The 22,113-nt window shown below is 34.7% G+C and overlaps 3 protein-coding genes across 3 annotated transcripts; 2 read left to right on the top strand and 1 right to left on the bottom strand.

Annotated features, from left to right (window-relative positions):
- The first annotated feature begins 2,334 nt into the window (after positions 1-2,334).
- On the top strand, positions 2,335-6,632 carry LOC110278576 (uncharacterized). The gene is made up of 7 exons (XM_021136824.2): positions 2,335-2,409; positions 2,873-2,905; positions 3,186-3,223; positions 3,297-3,381; positions 5,608-5,658; positions 5,743-5,968; positions 6,058-6,632. The coding sequence occupies exons 1-7, from the start codon at positions 2,335-2,337 to the stop codon at positions 6,519-6,521; spliced, it is 972 nt and encodes a 323-aa protein (XP_020992483.2). The 3' UTR covers positions 6,522-6,632.
- A 218-nt stretch (positions 6,633-6,850) lies between these two features.
- On the top strand, positions 6,851-8,977 carry LOC107478976 (uncharacterized). Its single transcript, XM_021136802.1, has 2 exons — positions 6,851-7,165; positions 8,432-8,977. Exons 1-2 carry the CDS (start codon positions 6,851-6,853, stop codon positions 8,975-8,977), a joined length of 861 nt encoding a protein of 286 aa, XP_020992461.1.
- An 11,561-nt stretch (positions 8,978-20,538) lies between these two features.
- On the bottom strand, positions 20,539-21,096 carry LOC127745498 (protein FAR1-RELATED SEQUENCE 5-like). The gene is made up of 2 exons (XM_052258266.1): positions 20,717-21,096; positions 20,539-20,632 (listed from the first exon to the last, which is right to left on the bottom strand). The coding sequence occupies exons 1-2, from the start codon at positions 21,094-21,096 to the stop codon at positions 20,539-20,541; spliced, it is 474 nt and encodes a 157-aa protein (XP_052114226.1).
- Positions 21,097-22,113: the final 1,017 nt, after the last annotated feature.

Genomic DNA, 22,113 nt, shown 5'->3' with positions numbered 1-22,113 from the left:
GAATTCAAATGAAACTCAGATACAACTCCTATCCCTCTATATAAAATAAAATCTTAACTAACAAAGGCGAGGGAATCCTAGGAAGGTGACTCAACACATAAACTTAACTCAAATAAGACTAATCATCGCCCGCAACTTCAAACTGAGTCTTCGAACCTGTGTCACTGAAAGGGGGAAGATTTTGGGGTGAGAACAAACTATGCGTTCTCAGTAGGGAATGAGAATGCCGTAGAGTAGTGAAATAAAATGCAAATAATTAACTTTACTCAATAAAACTATATTTTTTATCAAACCTTTTGAAAATAATTTTTACTATTACTTTATATAATTAATTATCTTCTTTAAATTCCCGAACATAAGACAAATCTCAATCACAACCTCAGTTCTTAGTCACCTCAATACACAAACTAATAGCACAGGAAACAAATTAGCACACAAACAAATAGCAATAAGACAAATAGCACAATCACATAGAGACAAGATAAGTAAACACAATCAAATGCAAATGTGCAAACAATGATGATGCATGTCTAGTCCTATCGCAGGTAATGAGCTCATTTGTCGGTTTCGACCCGCACCCAATGCAATCCGACTCGCAAGTCAGATAAGGCATTCCAGCGGCATAACCTCTACAAGTTTCTACTTCTTGCAGGTGCTGATTCTCCAGTTGAAGTATGTCGAACATGACCTCTGCAAGTACTTGCAGGCGCTGATTCTCTAGGTGAAGCATGTGCCACTTTCTCCTGGAAGCCATTCCATATACACGCGCATCCCCGCACAATCATTCACATATAAAGCCCACATCTTAACATTTTTCCATCGGCACCATAACCATTTACTTTCTGTCATCCTCTCGTGACATTTTAAACATTTCATAATCACACGTGCCATGTTCTTTTCTCATTCTTTCTTTTTTTAACAAACCAAATTCATGTCATAACTTAAAACAAAATCTCTTCTCAAAAGAGTGAATTTAAAAGATTATACTTTTTCTTAATAAATCAGATTGAAAATAACTCTTTCCGTAATAATTCAAAATCAATCAATATTCATAAATCAGATTGGCTTTTAAATAACGCCTTAAACAAAGTCTTGGAGTTTTATAAAAATTTCGGCAGCATTTCCTCTAAAATTCGGACTACGCCACCCTTTCAGGGTTCCAACCAAACCATTTCTAATTCTTAGAAAATATTTTTGATAATTCAAACAAATCAAATTCAGTACTAAAAACCTATTTTCAATTCTCACAGATTACTTCCGATAAACCAGCAGGTCAAGTCCAATATCCAAAATATTTATAAATCTAAAAATTCAACTAGTTCCAATGTCAAAATCTTTTCTAACTCTCAATTTATTACTAATAAAACAAAATTTCAATACAAAATCCATTTCTTAATATGAGTAAATATGTAAATAAAATATTTTCTACTATAAAATTATGTTTCAAAATAAATTTATAAATTAGATTTTCGAAATAAAACCACGTTTTCGGTTACTTTTACATAAAATTGGGCAGAATCTCCTCTTAAAAATTGGACTTCACCATCCATGAGGATTCCCTCGAATTCATCACTTTCCAAACCAAACTCAAATCCAACTCCATTCAACAATTATCAATACGACAATTTCTTCAATAATTAACTCATCATATTACCATTTAATAAGTAATGCTAATTTAATCACCTTTTATAGCCACAACTCAACCAATTCATCATAATCACACAAAATTAGAATTTCAACAACTCTATCAAAATCAGAAAACCAATATCAATCACAAAACCAATATCAATCACAGCTTCAATTCAAACTCATCATTCAGTCATTCCAAGCAATCATAAATTATTTGTAAATATCCACTAGACTTCCGTGGTATTCATAATTTAAAACAGTTAATTTTAAAATAAAACCCCCTACCTTCGTATGAAATCAAAATTATCGAAAGCTCTGAAGAAGCTTTCTGACCGAGCTGTTGAAGGAGAAAACGTCAGAAATTGTCTATGCTTTCTAGAATTCCAGTTAGCCAAACTCAAGGAAAAGAGGAACTACGTTACTGTTAACTTTTATCAAACAAAAATAACACTAACATATAAAGAATGAGGATACGAAAACTTTTATCGAATTAGATTTTTTATTGGAATTACGGATCTCAAGAAATCGAAAGTGAAATGTTAGAAGGAGTTGCGGTTTCCTCCCTCACCCACGGTCCCTCTTTCTTCCTTTTCTTTTCTTATGGTTTCGGTTAAAAGGAAGTGAAGTCAATTAAAGGCTAGATAGTAATGGATATTGATTTGTGGTGGTAAGCTAAACATTGATAAATGTCATGTATATATGTATATGGATATATACTTTCAAGACACGTTTCATTTCTTCGTTACTTCCCTTAATGGAACCGCTGATGATAATGGCCAGGTGATAATAATAATAATTGGATTATGTGTCCTCATTATATATATATATGCACATGCATATAAAAATTCACATTTAACTTTCTTTTTTCTTTTCTTTGTTCCATTTTAACTAGTTGCATAAAACCAAATAATAATAATAACAATAATAATAATAATAATAATAATAATAATAATAATAATAATAATAATAATAATATTTAATCTTTTTCGAAAATTCGGGGTGTTATATGCTTGTTCTTATTGGTGTGGATAGTTTAACTAGAGTTTTGAAATTGGTTGTTACTATCTTTAGTATTTTTGTATGGAAAAATACTATTCTTGTTGGTTGAAAGTTGATCATCATTTATTAACCACATGAACGTTTTTCGGTTCGGTGGCCTTTGTGATTTTGGTTCTGTGCATGAACGTTTTTCGATTCAGTGAACTTTCTGATTTTGGTTCTATGCGGTAGCGTTTGTTTGCAGAGACTGGAACTGAGACTGAAAGACAGAGACTCAGTATTATGTTTGTTGAGCTAGAGACTGGAACTTAAATTTCTGTCTCTGTCTTCTAAATTTCAGTATTCCAGTACCTTCAAAAAGTAGGGACACTGGAGACAGAAAATTTTAAAGACGGAGACAGTAATTTCAATTATAATTTGTACCTAAATTACCCCCATTCTAATTCAATAATTCCAAAATTACCCTTTTCTAAATCAGGGCTTCTTCAAAATTACTCCATCTTCTTATTCTTCTTCAGAACAGCCACGCAGCCTTTGAAGCACCATCTGAAGAATAGCCGCTGCCTCACCGCGCTGCTGGTCTCGCCACCGCTAGGTAAGTGGTTTGCCGCTTGCAAGTTCATGTTCGTGGTTCCCATCTTCTCATCTCCCCTCTTTCACCTTCACAGGAAAGTCAAAGAACGAAGCTGCCGCCTCTCCCCGGTTGCTGTCGACGTCAACCATCAACTCCTCGTCCTTAGTGCTCTGACCCAGGTTAGTCATATACAAAAGTTGTTTAATTTACTGATTCCTTTCATCTTTTCCGTCATACCCTAATCCATGGATTTGTTCATTTCATCTTTTCCGTCATGCCCTAATTTGTGAAAGTTTCTTTGATGAGAACGAAAGCCAAACTAACTAACCCATTTATTTCAACTTTATAATAACATGAGTTTATGATGTTTACCTCCTATTTTTGTCTCGTAAGAACTAATTACTGAACAATCTGGGTTCAATTGTGAAGTTTGGTCACTTTGATAGCAGGGTCAGTGATTAAGTTTGGCCATTGTAATAAGTTTCAATGTCTTTGTTTGGTTTGTCAATTGCATCTTCAAACCTCAATAAGTGCAGCTTTATAACAGCATGCTTGTTTATATGTTAGAACTATTGTTAGGTAGGCTACAATTATTAACATATCTATTTGAGGGGTATTCTCTAAACTAGTAAGTGAAATTGTTGAATGTACATGATATCATATAAATATGCTTGATACAGTGTAGCTGATAATGACAGCACAATTATTTTTGTCAAGTGTGAATCATTTCACATTTTAATTACCGATTCTTCTTTGTTGCCTCTTGAAAGACTATGATTTGCTTAAAGTACCTGAAAAAGTCACTTTCAGTTTGTGAAATGAGAGAGGAAACTTAATTAAAACAAGGGTGAAGCTTAACAGGAGTATCAAAATCTGCATAGAGATGGTTGTAATTTATCTATTTATCAGTAACTATAATTGCTTTTATGCTTTTTTGCACAATGTATTGAATCATTTTTCCCCTGTATCGTATTGCATATAAAGCTTATGGATGGGTGATTTATTGAAAAAATTTTCATGGCATGAGATAACAGAACATCCCATTTAGATGTATGCTCTTTGCAAAATCCTCAAGTTTACTAATACTCCTTAGATGTTGAACACAAGATTGGATTTTATGCTAAAATTTGGTTTGATGATTACTTGAACAGATCAAGAAAAAAAATAGCACACACTCACCTAGTCTATATATTAGTTTAAGCCGATACATGTTGATGGGGGAGTTTAAATCAGCTTTTTACTTTTTTTTTAATGTTGTTTGGGATTTTCTTACTGCTTAATTTGTGTTTCCCATTTTGAATAAAGTTTTTTCTTTCCCCCCTTCTTGTTTTTCCCTTTCCGCAGTGTGTAATAACTATATTATCTCTATCTAACGTAATGAATAGTGCTGAGTACTACCCAAAATAAATGAATAAAGATTGAATAGTGCAGAATAATAATAATTTACTTGCTTTGGAAACATCTACAAACTTTTCATCTCACACTTGCTAAACACAATTGTAGTAACTAAAAAGGATACAATAGCAACTTGAAAGCATGCAACTTGAAAGTATAAACGTAAAGGAAATTTAGTTCATACTCTTGTTAACTACAAGCTCCAGTTTCTAGATTTTAGACAACAAGCAGTAGACTTCATCCATCCATCCTTGGCTGCACTAACACTAATGCATGGTAGGAATTTCTGTTTCTTGATTTTGACTCAAAACACCCTCTTCAAGTACTTTCATATAAATTTTTTATTGTGTTTATATTGTTTTTCCTGTTTTGATTTATAGTTGAAACTTAATTAAAATTAAGAAGTAAATAGAATTAGATATCTTTTTATTGCAGCTTTTTATTCTTGTTTGTGGTTCTAAGATGATAAAGCAGATTTTGCATGAAGAAGTGTTAGATTAATTTGAATGTTTATGCGTTTTTTAATTTAATGACTTTGTTAGGAAGAAATGGAGCGGTCGGAAATTATTAAGCGATGCGTGTATTTTTATGAAGAGATGAGATCCAAGAATGAAGATTTGATGTTGTTCTTTGTGCTTACGCTATTTGTTTACTTTAGGGATAGAACTAGTGGCCAACTGTCGTTAGGCGGAAGAATGAATAGTAGAATTAGACGTGAGGCTTTAGAGCGTATTGTTGGTGAGGGTGATAGGAATTGTATTTGGGAGTTGAGAATGAACACAAATGCCTTTGCTAATTTATGTGAGTTGCTCGAAGTTCAAGGAGGACTTAATGAAGATGGTCATGTAAGCCTGCCGGAGCAGGTTGCGACTTTTTTAATTATCTTAGCGCATCACAAAAAAAATCGTAGTCTGCAAGTTAGATTTTGTAGGTCCGGCGAGACAGTTAGTAAGTATTTTAATAAAGTTTTGAAGGCTGTAATACGTATTCAAAGCATTTTGTTTGCCAAGGCTACACCAGTTGAAGAGGATTGTCTTGACCCCACATGGAGAAGGTTTAAGGTAGAGCTTATTCGATGTTGTGTCTGATTCATTTTTGTCTGAAGGATTCTATATCTGAGTATCATAACTTTCTATGGATGATAGGGTTGCTTGGGAGCATTAGATGGCACTTATATAGAGGTGACAGTCCCCGAGTCTGAGAAGGCAAAATACCGAACAAGAAAGGGTAAAATCTGCACCAATGTCTTAGGAGTGTGTAACCGGGAGATGGGTTTTGTTTATGTACTCAGTGGATGGGAGGGATCGGCATCTGATTCGCGGGTACTTCGGGATGCAATAACTCATCGTAATAGTCTTAAGATACCCCACGGTAATTATGTCATCTTTAGATATAAGCCTGTACATATAGCTTGAGTTCACAGTAGTTAAGCTTATGTTGTTTGTATTACTTGTCTGTAGGTAATTACTATTTAGTTGATGCTGGTTACACAAATGGTCCGGATTTTCTAGCACCATATAGAGGAACTCGATATCATGTTAGAGAGTGGGCCCAAGGAGCACGTGCACCGCGCAATCACCAAGAATATTTTAATAGGGTTCATTCTTCCGCTAGGAATATCATTGAGCGATGCTTTGGTTTGCTGAAGAAGAGGTGGTCCATCTTAAGAAGCCCTAGCTTTTACCCTCTAAAGACACAATCTCAGATAATTATTGCTTGTTGTTTGCTTCAAAATTTCATTCGAAAGAGTATGGGTATGGATCCGGAGGAGGAAGGTAGCATATTGGATGAATTTATGCCTGATGGAGATGAAGCACAGGATGGAATGATTGATGTAGTTGAAAACACGAACGAGTGGACTCACTGGCGTGACAACATAGCAACTGAGATGTATGAAGAGTGGCATATAGGGCTTATGGAGTAGTGCTGTATTTGCAGTGTAATGACATTGTTATCAATTGAGTATTGTTGTAATGGCACAATTTTAATTTGTATCACTTGTTGAGACGAGAAACATTGTAATGGCACTTCTTTGTTTGTAATGGCAACTAAGTATTCGTGGTTCAATTTTTAATATTTGTACTTGCTTATGGCGTGAATTGTAGGCTGTGGATAAATTGGAGTCTCTTGTGTTATTGTTTGCTATTTTATTATTTTTAGCTACATTATGTTAATTGATTTTCAGATTCTTAATTCATGTACACAGAAATGATTGTTGCACAATGTTGATTATCTTAATTTGTGTAGGTAAAAATGGAGAACAAACGCATGTGGAGTGATGAAGAGACTAATGCTTTTGTTGGCTTCATGGAGGAGTTTGTGGTAGATGGTCAGAGGACCGACTGTGGGCAATTCAAACCAGATACATTCGAGAAACTGGCTCTGAAGATGCTGGAGGCCTTCCCCGGTTGTACCCTGAATGCGAAGCATTGCAAGAATAAGCACAAGTGGTTGAAGGAGAAGTATCAGTACGCCGCTGACATGCTTGGATGCAGTGGGTTCGGGTGGAATAATGAGAAACAATGTGTCGAGGTTGATTCAAAAGACGTCCTTGATGCATGGTTGAAGGTGAGTGTGATTCATGCTTGGTAAAATAGAACAGTAGATTTGTTCTTGCTTCTTTTCTAAATTAGTTCTTGTTTTTAATCTTTTTTGTGTTGTTCTAATAATTTTGTTCTTCGTTGTTTTGATGGTTGAAGATTTAAATTAATTTTACATAATCTGCTTTACGGTGTGTTGATGTATTATAACTTCAATGGTTATTACCAATGCCATAATATCAATAAGTATATTGGATTTATAGATTAGCCACTCAGAAGCAGCCTCAATAGAGGAGAAAGACCCATTGAACAACAAGGTCCCTGAACCCTAATTATTTAGATAGTTAGATTAGTATTGTTGCCTCATTCCATAGACACCATAGATTACACACAGAAATTTAATGTTGCTTACGAATTTATGCTGATGCCATGTATTGGACGCCAAGTATGAAATAGGTTTCTGTTTGTTTTGCCTGTAATAATAGTATTAACATGGCAGCTCAGTTTGAGTTAATTATATTTTTTTTCTGCTGTGTTTGGAATTTTGGTTCTTAAATTTAGTTCTTAAATTAGGTGTTAGCTTGAAAGGTAGATGGGGGACATGGTTATAGTTAATAATTAATTAACTAACTCTGAATGAACATGGTAGTGGCACTTCTAATGTTCCTATTTTATTGGAATCTAAACTTGGTAAATCTCTCTCGCACTTCTAATATTCCTATTTTTGTATCAATAGACCTTTGTGTTCGCTTTGTTGTTGCTGAATTTATTATATTTAAATAAAAGACATTTGTGTTTTGCTTTGTTATTGCTGAATTTATTATCATGTTGTCTGATTTTGTTTCTGATTTTGTGAAATTGTACTTGTTATTTTTCATCTGGTGGTTGGTGGACTTTCCTATTTCTGTGATGTTAGAGGCGATAGAAACAAGTTGCTATCCTCTCTTCTACCATGAGTTAAACATTCCAAAAATCATAAAAAGTCCTCTTTAATATTGGCAGTGGCCTCTCCTAATTTTCAATGATTTTCTTGCTCACCATAATTGCTACAATAAGGTATAAAACAAACCTTTTTCTTAGCTTAGAGTTTTCTCAATATGCCCATTATCCATTCTTTCAATTCCTAGCTATTTGAAGTTTTTGATCTTAGAGGAAAGGGTGATGAAAACTAGAATTTCCTTGTGAACTAACACTCTCTTAAGATATGCTTTCCTTTTATGAACTTCATTAATGTAACTAGTTGTACAGCAGGAACCTCATTAATTTTTGTTAAATCGGGTTTAAATTTTTACAGGCACATCCAACGAAGTTCTACAGTCCTGGCAAGCCATTTCCTCTTGTCCACCGGCTAGAGGGTATATTTGGTAGGGATAGAGCCACGGGAGCAGCAGCAGTTAGTGGCTTTGATGCGGAAGAACAGGTTAACGAAGAGACGGAAGACACTACAATTGGATTTGATGACTCTGAGATGTCTCCACAACCAGAATTAGACGGAGGCCCAGCAATGCAAGGACAAGCATCACATTCTGAAGCTGGTACGAGTGCAGGAAGCACAAGGCGATATGGGAGGAAGAGAAAGCAAGCTGACGTTTTGGAGAGGATGGCTGACCATATCCAGCAATCTTCGGCTGACCAAAGGAAGAATGCCCAACTAATTGCTGATGCCATTGTTGGTGTGAATGAGAAGTTTAAGGTTGGTGAGAAGCTCGCACAGCTTGGGTTCGGTGATGAGGAGGTGGTGAGGGCGATTTTGAAGTTTGCTGAGAGTCTTAATGTGTATGCACACTTCTGGGGTTTGACAGATTCACAGATGATTGACCTTGTGCGTTCCATTATATGAAGTTGACTATTGGCTAAGGGTATTAGGCTTGGCTTATGGTATTAAGTTTTTTACTATAGGGTTTTAGTATTTTGTGAGATGGTTATATTTTGTGTTATGGTTTAATGTACAAACTTATGCTTAGTATACATTTGGATAGATATTTTGGTAATGCCTTTACTTTGGTATGTATTTAATAGGTGTAGGTTCTTAGTACAATCTTTTTGAACTTGTGGTATGGCCTTTGCTGTGGTCGTTTGAGCAGGAATTGTTGGTTAAGTACAATGTTTATGGTCATGATCATGTTAATGAAAATTATGATAATTTTAGGTCATCAACTGTCCTATTCTGGTTGATTATCAATATGCTTTTTCAACTTGTAAAAAGATTATTTTCCTGCATTAACTGGAAGCATTAGATTTGTGTTTTTGAGTCTTATAGAAATTTTGGTGAAACATTACTGTTTATACTGGTTTTATTGAAGTATCTACATGAAGAAGTGGGAAAAGATGCACATAGTTGCTAAATTCAGAACACAAGTAACATATTCTATTAAACAGATCTCAAATTACACAAGCATTCATAGCTGTCTTGATATTCCTTTTGAGCAATACTGACCTTACATTGTTGTACATCAAACACTTTTGTAAGATTCCTCACTACAACATAAGACATCATATATACATGCTTGCACACGAGGGGAAACAACAATAAACAAGTAGTTTATTTCATATCTTTACAACTAGAACTGAGAAAGTAGCCGTTATTATTTAGGGTGTATACAGTTAAATTGTGATCAATTTTCATGATGGACTTTTAATTTTGGTTGAATTTCTTGATAGCTGCACCCAAACCAAAACTTGGAAAGAACAATTTCCCGCATAAATTGATCACGTGATGCACAAATAAAACAAAAAGCAGTTAAGGCATGTGGTGACTTCGTATACAATGTTGACATTAGTGGTAAGACAGTTAACAATCATAACAATCACAAATTTATAAATAAATTTATAAATATAACTATCAGAAATTCACAAATCAGCAATTAACAAGTACAAGTAAGGTAAAAAAAATTTATATGCTACGCAATTGATGAAGCACAAATCACCAATTTTAAGCAAAGCATGACAAAGAATAAAGGGATAACCTACAACATCCATGGAACCAATAACAAAGAAAAAGAAAAAAAAAAGAAAAGAAAGGTTCAGACAATGAAAAAGAAAAAGAAGAGAGAGCAAAGCAGAAGACGACGATGAAAAAGAACAAAGGCTCAGAATAACCTAAAAAACTATCACAAATACAAATCCAAAATATAAACTACCTTATTTGGCATAACCAACAAGGAGTCTCCCTCATGAACAGTACCAGATTCCACTTTTTCCATAACAACAGTTCCCATGTCTTTGAATTTGTCAATTATAGGCATCCTGTGCCAATAAGAAATTCTCCTTTATTAGAACAAACTAAGTAAAATTATTATATTTGACATTTGAGAGAGAAAGTGAAGCAATACAACACAATGTTAGGCCATAGATTACCTAAAGGGGCATTTGGGGTCTCGCTCAGGAACTTCAACATCGTCAAGTGCTTCAAATAAGCATGGGCCATTCCACCATGGGCAGATTTTTTTATCCACTATTGTCTTCATATTTGTACCGACCAAACCAGATATTGGTAGAAAAATGACATCTGGTAAAACATACAGACTTAGTAGAGGAATTTCACTTATGCCACCCATTAAACAAGATAAAATGAGAAAATACATAGGAAATTATTTGAAAATACATAGCACTTCCACTTTCATATATGAAACTTCCCCAAACCTACTCCAAACAAATGGTGACTTACCAACGAGCAATACCAAATACAATGGCACCAATAACAAAGAAACCAAATAACCAAGCAAACTGCGGGCATTCTAAATTGGCTGAGTACATGATATAGTAGTTACAAAGTTTTGGATATCACAGGCAGTAAGGCAATGAGGAGAAATTGAAGAATAATGCAACATTTTTACAAACAAGATAAGCTTTTCTTGAAAACAAACAAAAAATAGAACAGAATAGAAAGAAAGCAAAAAGCCAGAACACTTTGCTCATACATTCATATGCTTCACAAAATTAAGAAGCAAATAAGGTAAGTTGAAAGAAGATACCAAGTCCGTTGACAGAGAAACCGTGGAGACCAAAGGAACAACTCCGAGACTGTGGTGACGCAAACCCAGGAGCCCGCAGACGGCAGCAACTTTACAAACCATGAAGAGCAACTGGCGCCACGAAGAAGAACTGCTGGAGAATTGGAGAGGCATCGTCGTCGTTGGACCCGTGGAGGTGCTACCGGCGGCGGGTCAGAATCCGGGATTCATTCACGGGAGAAGAAAGGAGATAGGGTAGAAGAGATGAGAAAGGGGGTTAGGGTTCCATGCTGAGTAAAATGACATTTGATTTGGGGGTAGGGTTATTAGTTAAAATTAAGGGTATTTTCGTAATTTTTAATATTTAGTCTCTAGTTTTATTTTAAACCAAACAAGATACTGAGACATAACTCAGTTCTGTACATTTTCACACCAAACATAATACTAGTACTTATTTTTATTTCTGTCTCTTGGTCTCTGTCTCTCTGTCTCTGTCTCTGGGTCTCTGTCTCGCAAACAAACGCTACCTGCATGAATGAGTTTCGATTCGGTGGCTTGTGACATTTTAATTAACTTGATTAAGATATACATGCTTGTACTTGTTGATGTATTGAATGAAGTATTGACCAAAATTCATGAAATTTGAAAAACTTTTCTTTTGGAAGATGTTGATTTAATTAAGATATACGTGCTTGTTCTTATTTGTGTGGATAGTTTAACTAGAGCTTTGAAATTGATTGTTACTATCTTCAGTACTTCTTTTGCATGGAGGAATACTATTCTTGTTGATTGAAAGTTGATCATCATTTATTAACCACATGAACGTTTTTCGGCTCGGTGGCCTTTGTGATTTTAGTTTTGTGCATGAATGAGTTTAGGTTCGGTGACTTGTGGCATTTTAATTGAATTGATTAAGATATACATGTTTGTGCTTGTTGATTTATTCAACGAAGTATTGACCAAAATTTTTCATTACAGTAAAACAGAACAAGACAATAGCAACAATGAAGGAGAAGCCGCACTATAACATAAGCATATTAAATATATTTATCCGCTTTCATTCGAATAATATCTATTTTATATTATAAATATATCCTCACATTCTGTTTCAAAACTTGCAGAAAACTCATTATTGCAGATGCCAAACAAAGGCAATAGCAACAGTGTACAATGATATGAGTCAAGAAAAGAAAGATATCATGGAAGAAATGGGATTTGGTGCCCGACAAATATCCCAGAAATGAATGTCTCTAATACCCTGTTGAAAGAATTGCTTGATCGCTTTGATAAAGAGAAAGGATGCCTGAAAATTCTCTAGAAAAAATATACATAACTCTTCGGAAAGTAGCAGCTGCCCTGGGCATAACCAATGGAGGTAATACACTTTTCACTTACTGCTTATTTTCAGTTCATTGGTGGCTAGAAAATTGAATTGACCATTTTTGACTGATTTTTGCTATTAAAATATTATAGAGAATCGTTTTCCTGATAAGGTTGATTACAACAGCCTGAATTCAGCAGACAAGAAATGTGCTGGATATGAGTGTAGAAGGGGAGGAGAACCGGAAAAAATTCAAGAGAACTTTTATTGTCTTCATACAAAAGTGGTTCTTGCTCCCCACAATAGTAAGTGTGACCTTCCCAATCCATAAGCCACTGATATTTCATGTGGACAACATTCGAGAATGGGATTGGAAAAAATATGTGCTCAACTTCTTGATAAAAGGAGTTGAAAACAAGAGAAAGGGGAAGAAATAGTCTGTTGATGGCTGTATTTTTGTATTAATATTGATATACTTTCACGAAACCAAGTTCTCCCGTCCGTTTGCACCTGATGCTCCCCCTGCACCATGGGTGGCCCATTGGACAAGGCAAATGATGCTTGAACTGATTTCATCCGAAGCAACAGAACCATTGGTAAATACTCTACTAAAATTCCCCCAAAATTTTGCTTTCAAATGCTTTTAAAATACTCTACTATCTAAATAAACTTCTGTTTTAGGTTATAATTAATTTATTTGTCCTACTTGCAATTTTTAGTTTGTTCATTTGAATGTTTCTACATTAAGAAATATTTTTTTGATGATTAAATAGTTGTCATGTACTATTCACCATATGAATATTTTTCGGTTCGGTGGGATTGCTTCATTTGGTTCACTGTATTGTTAATGTGTTTTCTTGATGATTAAATAATTGAGTCATTGTTTCTGTTGTAGGGATTTCTGTACAGAAAGGAAAAAAAGAAAGAAAAAACAAAAACAAGTAACTTGGACAAGAAAGAAAATAAAAAAGAAAATTGTTGAGATGGATTCTTCTTCGGAAGAGGAAAGATTTTCTGAATCTGAATCTGAAAACCAGTCAGTTTAATTTTCATATTAATTTCATTTAACTTGTATTTTCTTAAATTTGTTCTTATGCGCTTGTTCTTATGTATTGCAGAGAAGAAGAAATAAAAAAATCCGGAACAAAGAAAAGAAAACAACCACCGAAGGTGGTTAAAAAACAAACAAAAAAAACAAAGCCTGTGCCGATAGATTCAGAGAGCGCAAGCGAATCTGAAAGCCAGTACGTATTGCATAATTTCTGTGAGACATTTTGTTGATTGCATATGTATCACGTTTTGTTCAGCAAATGAATTAGTTTTGGTTCGGTGAGCTTCTAATTTTTGTTTTAGTAATTTAATTTAGTTCGGTTCGGTGGTGTCTGTCAGTTTGGTTGACTTCATTGTTAGTGTCTTGTCTTCGGTATAAATTTGATGTGTTTGTCTGTATTCTAGAGAAAATGAAATTGAGAAAACACCCGTAATAAAAAGAAAATAACTGCAAAGGGTGGCAAAAACACAAGCCCAATCTGACAAGGAGTAAATTTCTCGAATCATATTTTCTTTATTGATACTTACGTTCTAGGTTCCTTAATACTTATTTTATGAACTTTCAGAACTGAACAGCAAAAGACAATGCTGCGGAAAGAAGAAAACGAGCATTGAAGATGATAAGAGAAAAGAGATCAAAGAAAAGAAATGATGAAGCTCAGTCAGCAAACATTGCTCTGGATCATTTTGACTCTCCAAAGGTACAAAATGAATTTTCTGAGACGTAAGATTCAATTTATTATTCCCGAGTTCTTTTCTTTCTTTGCTTACTTTTGCTAGAACCTTTTCTAATTCCTCTATATTCAATTACTAATATTTATTTATCTTGCTTAGAGTGCCGACTGTAAATCTGGATAGCGAGTAACTCTTACAGACTCAAGGAAGCTCTACAGCTTCTGTAAATGCCGCGAGCAATACTAGGTAAATTGGTTCACTGCATATTCTACTTTCTGTTCTGTGGTTGCCCAAAAATGAATTTAATGTGTTTCTAGACCTTTGCTTTTAATCTTGGTTTCTAATTTTAATTTGTTATCTATGTTTTAGGAAAATAACCCTAGAAAGCACGGTAAAATATTTAAAAAAAAAAAGAAAATCTTCCCGAGAAAGACTTTTAAAACTCCACTAGTGTAAGTTAAAAATATTTATGTTACTCTTTTAGATTTAGGTAATAATTTTATTTAATTAATCACAAGGTAAATGTGTTTAAATGTCACTAGAGTTACACCTGATTCTGAGCTACAAATCGTTGAGTTTCGACAAGAAACTCGTTCTCAACCTTTAGAAGTGTGAGTTTTTCAATGTGCAAATTCCTATTTTTCAAAATAAATTCTAGTTATTCAACATTAACTTTATCCTTGTTTACATTCCTTAGACATCCTCTTGCATTGTCTCTTCCAAGTTCTGTTCCGGAAGAGTTAATCAGAGATGACTTCATTTATGTCCCTCCACAAAATGAAACACAACAAACTTCTAATAATGAGTAAGTTAATAAATATTTATTCACTACATGAATCTTGTTCAATGTTTACTGCTTATACATGGTTTAATTATGGTTTACTTGAAACAAGAAATGAATTCAATATGTTCTTGTCTTTGGACTCTCTTCTGTTTATTACAGCTGCCTTCCAGAACTCAAAAAGCAGGGTGTTACAGTATCTCTTACAAGTTCTGTAATTGAAGAATTAATTAAAGGTGACTATGTCTATGAAGTTTCTGATAAGAGTAAGTTTCACATAAATTTTTTTTATTAATTTTAATGGTATATGATAATAATTCTGGGTTGTTATTGAACTGTTTTCTGTTTAATGCAACAACCCTGCCAAAGAACAACAACAACAATCCAAAGAACCTCCGGTGGCACAACAATTAGAACAAGAAGCACCTGTTAATGTGTAAGCATAAAATTCTTTAATATCATGTTTGTTTAATATAATCTCGGTTCACTATAAGTTTAGATTTCAGTTCACTATAAGTTTGGATTTTGGTTCACTATAATGATTAATGTCATTTTTGTTAAATATATATCATTGTTAAATATGATAATAATTTGGGATAATTATATAAATGTTTACTGTTTAATGCAGCAGACCTCTAGAACAGCAACAGCAGCCCTGCGAAGAACTAACAGCACAGCAATCCGAACAAGAAGCACCTGTTGATGTGTAAGTTTTACTGCTTATATAAATACCGATAATGTTTACTGCTTATACATGGTTTAATTATGGTTCAGTTGAAACCAGAAATTAATTCAATGTGTTGTTGTCCAAAAAGCAGGATGTTACAGTGTCTCTTACGAGTTCTATTATTGAAGAATTTTTCAAAGATGACGATGTCTATGAAGTTTCTGATGAAGAACAACAACAACAATCCCAAGAACCTCCGGTGGCACGGCAATCAGAACAAAAAACTCTAATCTTGTCATCATTTGATAGGTATGTTACTTGCTTTTCTTTAATATCATTTTTGTTTAATATCATTTCGGTTTACTGTAAGTTTGGATTTAGGTTCACTATTAGTTTGGATTTCGGTTCACTATAATGATTAAATATCATTTTTGTTTAATATCTTTGTTAAATATCTATCATCTTGCAGTGCTGCTTAACCTAGGGAAAGGGAAGATGAAATGCCTTCCTTTAACCTTGGGATAAGTCCACCAACATCTCAACCAAGTCAGCCCTCTTAACCGAGTGTTTTACAGCTTGAAATTCTAAAAGAGGCGGTGGTAGATGCTGGAGTGACAGCAGCATTAAAGTTTGCTGAAGCAACAGCTTCAGAACTAATCTTACTAGCTGTTGAAGTTTACAAAACCCCGGAGAAAAAGACAAAAATTGTGAATGAGCTGATTGAAAAGTGTTATCATTGGATGACACATGTGAAACAGACAAAAGATGGTAGCAATGAATACGATACAATATTTGTCTTGAAACATAAGGCACTTTACGAGGGGTTAAGAGAATATTTTATGTCTCTAATGCCCAAAGAACAAGTGCATGCCTCGATAAATTCTTTGCCAGTTGCAATAACGTTAATGATTTTTCTAAACACTCTTATATAGTATATCTCATAAATTTTCATCCTGTCGGTGGTTAGTATACACAGCATGATTCTCAACCAAATAAAAGTTCGGCGGTATCAGGAACAAATATACATTGTGCCGCTGGATATTGTGGTAAGCTAAATTTCTTATTCACTGCTGATTATTGTTTAGTTGAGTGAAAATGTTAATACTGATTCAACTGATTGTTATGTGTTTTGTTGAGTTCTTTTTCATGAAGAAATCTTTTCTCATGATGATTGAATGTTTTTCAAGTATTATTCAGCACATGAATTGTGTTCGGTTCATTGTATGAATTGTGTTCAATTCAGTGCAAATGTGATTTAACTGATATTCTTTTTGCAAAATTTTATGTTGGGAACACATGGCGAGTCTTACATTGATAAAAGGACAAACAAGGCCTACCGGTTAGATATTGAACAGTATGCCCACCACCGCCAGTTTCTTGACAAAAGAAAACTTGCATCATATCAATTTGTAAGTTGTAATTTCTAAAAATTCTTCGATAATTCTCTTGTTTGCTATTGTTTTGACTGAAATATTTTATTATTTTCCCAAACTTTAGCTATTTGTGCCAATTTGCAATGGAGCGCATTGGTGGTTGTTGATTGCCGATGTCATCAAAAGGAAATTCTATGTGCTTGACCATATCAATAAGCTGCCAGAAAATATACCTGATTCGAGGAAGAAACTGAACAAATTTGTTGTAAGTTATTTTCTTGTAAATTATTCAAATTATTCAGGACATGAAATGTGTTCGGTTGAGTGTTGTTGATTTATTTTTTTCAATTTTTGCACCTCTTTCAGGGATTAATAATTTCTCAGATGAGGGTTTATGTTGGGACGAAACCCTTAATGGAGGATGGACTAGGAGTAGAAGTAGAGTATATCCTACTAAATGGTCAACGTACATAGTAAGAATCTTTCTCTTCTATAGTGCTATTTTTAATATGTTTTATTTTGCACACTATTAATCGTATTATACTCAATTCTTACTTAGCTATGATTGTGAAATATACGTCATAAAATGGCTTGAAACAATTGATCCGCAAAAGATCAAAAGTAGAAAGAGATTGATAGCTTCAGGTATCAATATGGTCCACACATTCTGTTGCATGAAATGAACAAAATTAGAGACCAAGTGATTTGGGAATCTGAAGCAAAAAGACTCCTAAAGCCATCTACTGCCCTCTCCAGCCCTTATTATAAATTCACATATGGGAATTCAGATAGTAAATAGCATATACTATGATTAGCTGGTTGCAATTAACAATTTTTTTAACCTTTTTAAAAAGAAAAAAATGCTTACTTCAAATGTATATATGTGAATATTAATCTAAATGTTAATGTTAATATTTATATTTGATTCAAGATGGATTACTCATCTGAGATGCTAATTTATATATCTGTTGGAACTGTTTGGCTGCTATTTTATTCCAAGTTCTCAGTGATTGCAATCACTGTATTTACCAATACATTATGAACTCCAAAAGAACACAGTGAACCGAAATTAATACACTGGGCGAATCGAAAGTTGGAAACACACTGAACTCTTAAACCCTGAACTCTAAACCTTAAACCCTAAACACTAAAACCAGAACCCTGAACACTGAACCCTGAACCCATAAACCCATAAACCCTAAACCCTAAAACCCTAAACCCTAAAACCCTAAACTCCTAAACCATGATCCCTGAACCCTAAACCCATAAATCCCTAAAACCCTAAAACATTAAACCCTGAACCCCAAAACTCTAAACCCCTAACCTTAAACCCTAAACCCTGAACCTTGAACCCCAAAACTCTAAACCCCTAAACCTAAACCCTAAACCCTGAACCCTGAACCCTGAACACGGTGAACCGAAATTAATACACTAAGCGAACCAAAAGTTGGAAACACACTGAACCCCTAAACCTTGAACCCTAAACACTAAACTCTAAACCCTGAACACTGAACCACTAAACCCTAAACCCTAAACACTAAACCCATAACCCTGAACACTGAACGTTGAACCCATAAACCCTAAACTCCTAAAGTCCTAACCCTAAACCTTAAACGCTAAACCATGAACCCCTAAACCCCTAAACCCTAAACCTTGAACCTCTGAACCCTGAACCCTGAATCCTGAACACTAAACCCTAAAACCCTAAACCCAAAATCCTAAACCCTGAAAATCCATCCAAGAAAGAGTTTTAAAACTCCACCAATGTAAGTTAAAAATAATTATGTTACTCTTTTATATTTTATAATAATTTTTATTCAATTAATCACATAAAAAATGTAACTAGCATTACACCTGATTCCCGTTTCTCAAAACAAATTCTAATTATTCAACTTAGAAATTAATACACTAGACGAATAAAAAAACTGCATATATCAATATAGAATTTCACAAAAAAAGTGACTATTCATTAAAAACTAACAACATTCAGAAATTTACGCTGCTATAACCATGGTGAACCAAAATTTGCTCATGGGTGAACAAAAATTTACATTAATAAAAACTAAAACTTGTACAATCCTCTCTTGGATAATTCATATCTAGTGCATTGTAAAGAGTGGAGCTTGACTGAATCGATGATCCAGAGTCTAAAACGTTCAATTAGAAAAGACATAATTAATTGTATATTAGCAAAATGAACAATTGAATTTTTAACTAATCAAAAGCAAGTCAATTTTTACCTCGCTTGGAGCTGTCTTTTCTTTTTTTTTTCATGGCATTTGAGATCTTTTTTTCCAGGTTTGATCCAAGTCTGTTCTTGGGCCGACCTCTTGTTTTGACACGTGGTGGGCTTTGAAGGTCCTTCACATTGCTTAATTTTGCTTCTTCATGGGTTAACAAACTTTTTCCTTTGCTTCTCTCTTGATATTCTTCCATCTCTGCCATGACCTTGTCAAATACTCGGTGCAAAATTTTGGTCAACTCTTCAGACTCGGATGTAAATTCACATATATTGTGCGACCAAAACACCAATTCCTCAAATCTCTTACTTCTTGGCTCCAATAGAGGTTCATCTTGGCTGCTCTTGATGTGTGTATGTCTCCTCTTTATGTTCTTGCTCCAACGTTCTAATATGTATTTCGGTGCCACGTTATCCACTCGCTCAAAGCTTAGGACGCTTAGGAAATGGCGGCACAATATGCCCCTAGACTCAAATAGCAAGCAATGACACTTTACATCTCGTGATACTGCGTCGTAGGTGACGATAAACTTGTTGAATGTGGAGTTGAAAACCTGCTCTATGACTTCATATGTTGTGAAACCTAGGGTGGAATGCATTGATGTTGTGATACAATTTACTTTACCTCTGAATTGAGCTTGAACTTCCCTGAACTTCTCTTGGGTATATACATGCTGAAACTGTGCCTCTATTGTTGATTTTGTTGCACACGGTATCACAGTGTGAAAATCTGCAGCATTAAATTCTCTTTCTACTTGCTAGGCAATTGTTGTATTGCTTCACGAATTGTCTCTAGGAGCTATTCTGTGTGATGAACTTGTTGAAAATTGAATACATGCTGTCACTCCTTTGTGTGCTTCTCATCTCGGCCCAAAAGTGGTGATCCAAGTAAACCAAAATCTATATATGTCGATCCTCGTACAGCTCTGCAAACCAAACCGAACTCATAAGGTGTGGTGAACCGAAAACAGTGCATGCTTTGGGAAAAAAAGATATGAGCATAAAATTAATTCGAATTGAAATCTCAATTTCCTGAAAGCCACTTGTTGCCTCCGAGGCCGTACTTTCTAAGGAAATCGATCCAGTTTCTGTCAAATGCTTCTTTTGTATATGAGTTTCAAACAACATGACTCATCTCTTGTTTAATTTCATTGTGTCCTTTGTATCCGTTTAATTTGCTTGGGATGTTCTTCATAATATGCCAGATGCACCAGCGGTGAATTGTTGTTGGCATGCACAACTTAATTGCCCTTTGAATCGATGTGCATTGATCGGTAATAATACCTTTTGGTGCCTTCCCTCCCATGCAACGTAGCCAACACTAAAATAGCCATTTGAATGATTAGATGTCCTCATTTTTTATCAGCGCACATCCCAAAAATGTCGACTGGCTGTGGTGATTCACGCCCACAAAAGAACCTAAAACCAAATTGTACCTGCATAAATAACAAGCACACAGTGGTGAACCGAAATATATACACTCACTGAACATCAAAAATATATTTGAAAGAATCGAATACCTGTTTGTGTTATAGATGGTGTCAAATGAAATCATGTCTCCGAAATAATCAAATGCACCCCTGCTTCTTGCATCAGCCCAGAATGCATGTTTAATGCAGTGATTGCCTTCAAGGTTAAGCTCAAAGAAGAAATTTTGGTTCTTCTCTTTCATTCTTACTAGGTACTTTCCAAATTCTTTGGCATCGTCTTCTTTAGAAATATTCTGTACTTCCCTTGTGAAGTAATTCCTGACGTATTTTTCTATAAAACCTAGTTCACCGTGGCTGCCAGCTGCTGCCACAAATGATTGGTAAGTTTTGCTTGGTCTGATTCCGGCTTCCTCGTGGGTTTCAATGGTGCGACGCACGAACATGCTAAGCTCCTGGTGTTGTTTGAGCATCTCAGCCTAGTCTGGACAACAAGGAAGTGAGTAGTTCAAAACAACTTTGGAAATTGTCCAAAGACCAACATCCTTCATTATGTGTACGTAAATTCTGACAAGACAATTTAACCCAGCTGAAGGGTTTGTTTTCAAAGTTGGAGATATCTTTGATTTCCACCTCTCCTCTCTTGTGCATACAATTAGTTGATTCTTAATCTTGTCTCCGTCCCGAGTTGTGTTCCTTATTTTGGTAGAAAAACCGGCAAGTTTGGAATAATGTTTGTAGAACTTTCCAACTTCTTCTAGTGTCTTGAAAATCATTCCCACCTTTGGGACAAATTTTTCATCCACAACACAGCTGGTCTGCACGGTGAATCGAAATCTTAATTATGGTGAACCCAAATCTTAATAATGGTGAAATAATTATATAGTGCTTAGGGAACAACACAGAATATATTCGTCTAATGTTTTTTTAGACTCCTTTCTGCATACCAAACCGAACACATGCACATGGTGAATCAACTCTTTAGTACTTACGGAACCGAAAAGTTATTCACATTTACTCACAGTTACTCACACTCACAGTTACTCACAGTTACATATTATCAATTCAATTCAGATATAGATCACCTCAGTCCATTCAATTCACTTCAAATAAAATTAGCAATTTCATTCCATTGAATTCGATTCAAAATTCAATAATCCATACCTCATCAAATTGATGCATTTCGGAAGAATTATCCAAATCGCACTCATTCAACTGATTTGAAGTTGATTCATTCATTGTTTCAATTCAGAAGTACAGATCGAAGAAGAAAATGAAGAAGAAGAAAATGAAGAAGAAGATGAACGACGAAGCTAATTACGTTGAAGTCAATCCAGCTTCATAATGCAGAAAAGAAAAACGCGAATAGAGGAGAACAACAAATTTAATTAGGTTGAAGAAGAAGAAGGAGAATAGGAAGAAGAAGAAGAAGAACAAGAAGAAGAACGCGAAAAAGGTTTACGTTATAGAAAAAGGTTTACGTTGAGAAA

Source organism: Arachis duranensis, chromosome 3 (assembly GCF_000817695.3).
Source record: "Arachis duranensis cultivar V14167 chromosome 3, aradu.V14167.gnm2.J7QH, whole genome shotgun sequence".
NCBI classification, from domain to species: domain Eukaryota; kingdom Viridiplantae; phylum Streptophyta; class Magnoliopsida; order Fabales; family Fabaceae; genus Arachis; species Arachis duranensis.
This window is presented reverse-complemented; position numbering and strand designations above follow the sequence as displayed.

Coding starts and splice junctions, on each gene's coding strand:
- LOC127745498 (XM_052258266.1), bottom strand. CDS start 21,096: ATGCTCAAACAACACCAGGAGCTTAGCATGTTCGTGCGTCGCACCATT. Junction 20,633..20,716: donor ACCATCTATAACACAAACAG/GTATTCGATTCT, acceptor TTATTTATGCAG/GTACAATTTGGTTTTAGGTT.
- LOC110278576 (XM_021136824.2), top strand. CDS start 2,335: ATGGATATATACTTTCAAGACACGTTTCATTTCTTCGTTACTTCCCTT. Junction 5,659..5,742: donor CCACATGGAGAAGGTTTAAG/GTAGAGCTTATT, acceptor TATGGATGATAG/GGTTGCTTGGGAGCATTAGA. Junction 5,969..6,057: donor TAGTCTTAAGATACCCCACG/GTAATTATGTCA, acceptor ACTTGTCTGTAG/GTAATTACTATTTAGTTGAT.
- LOC107478976 (XM_021136802.1), top strand. CDS start 6,851: ATGGAGAACAAACGCATGTGGAGTGATGAAGAGACTAATGCTTTTGTT. Junction 7,166..8,431: donor TCCTTGATGCATGGTTGAAG/GTGAGTGTGATT, acceptor AAATTTTTACAG/GCACATCCAACGAAGTTCTA.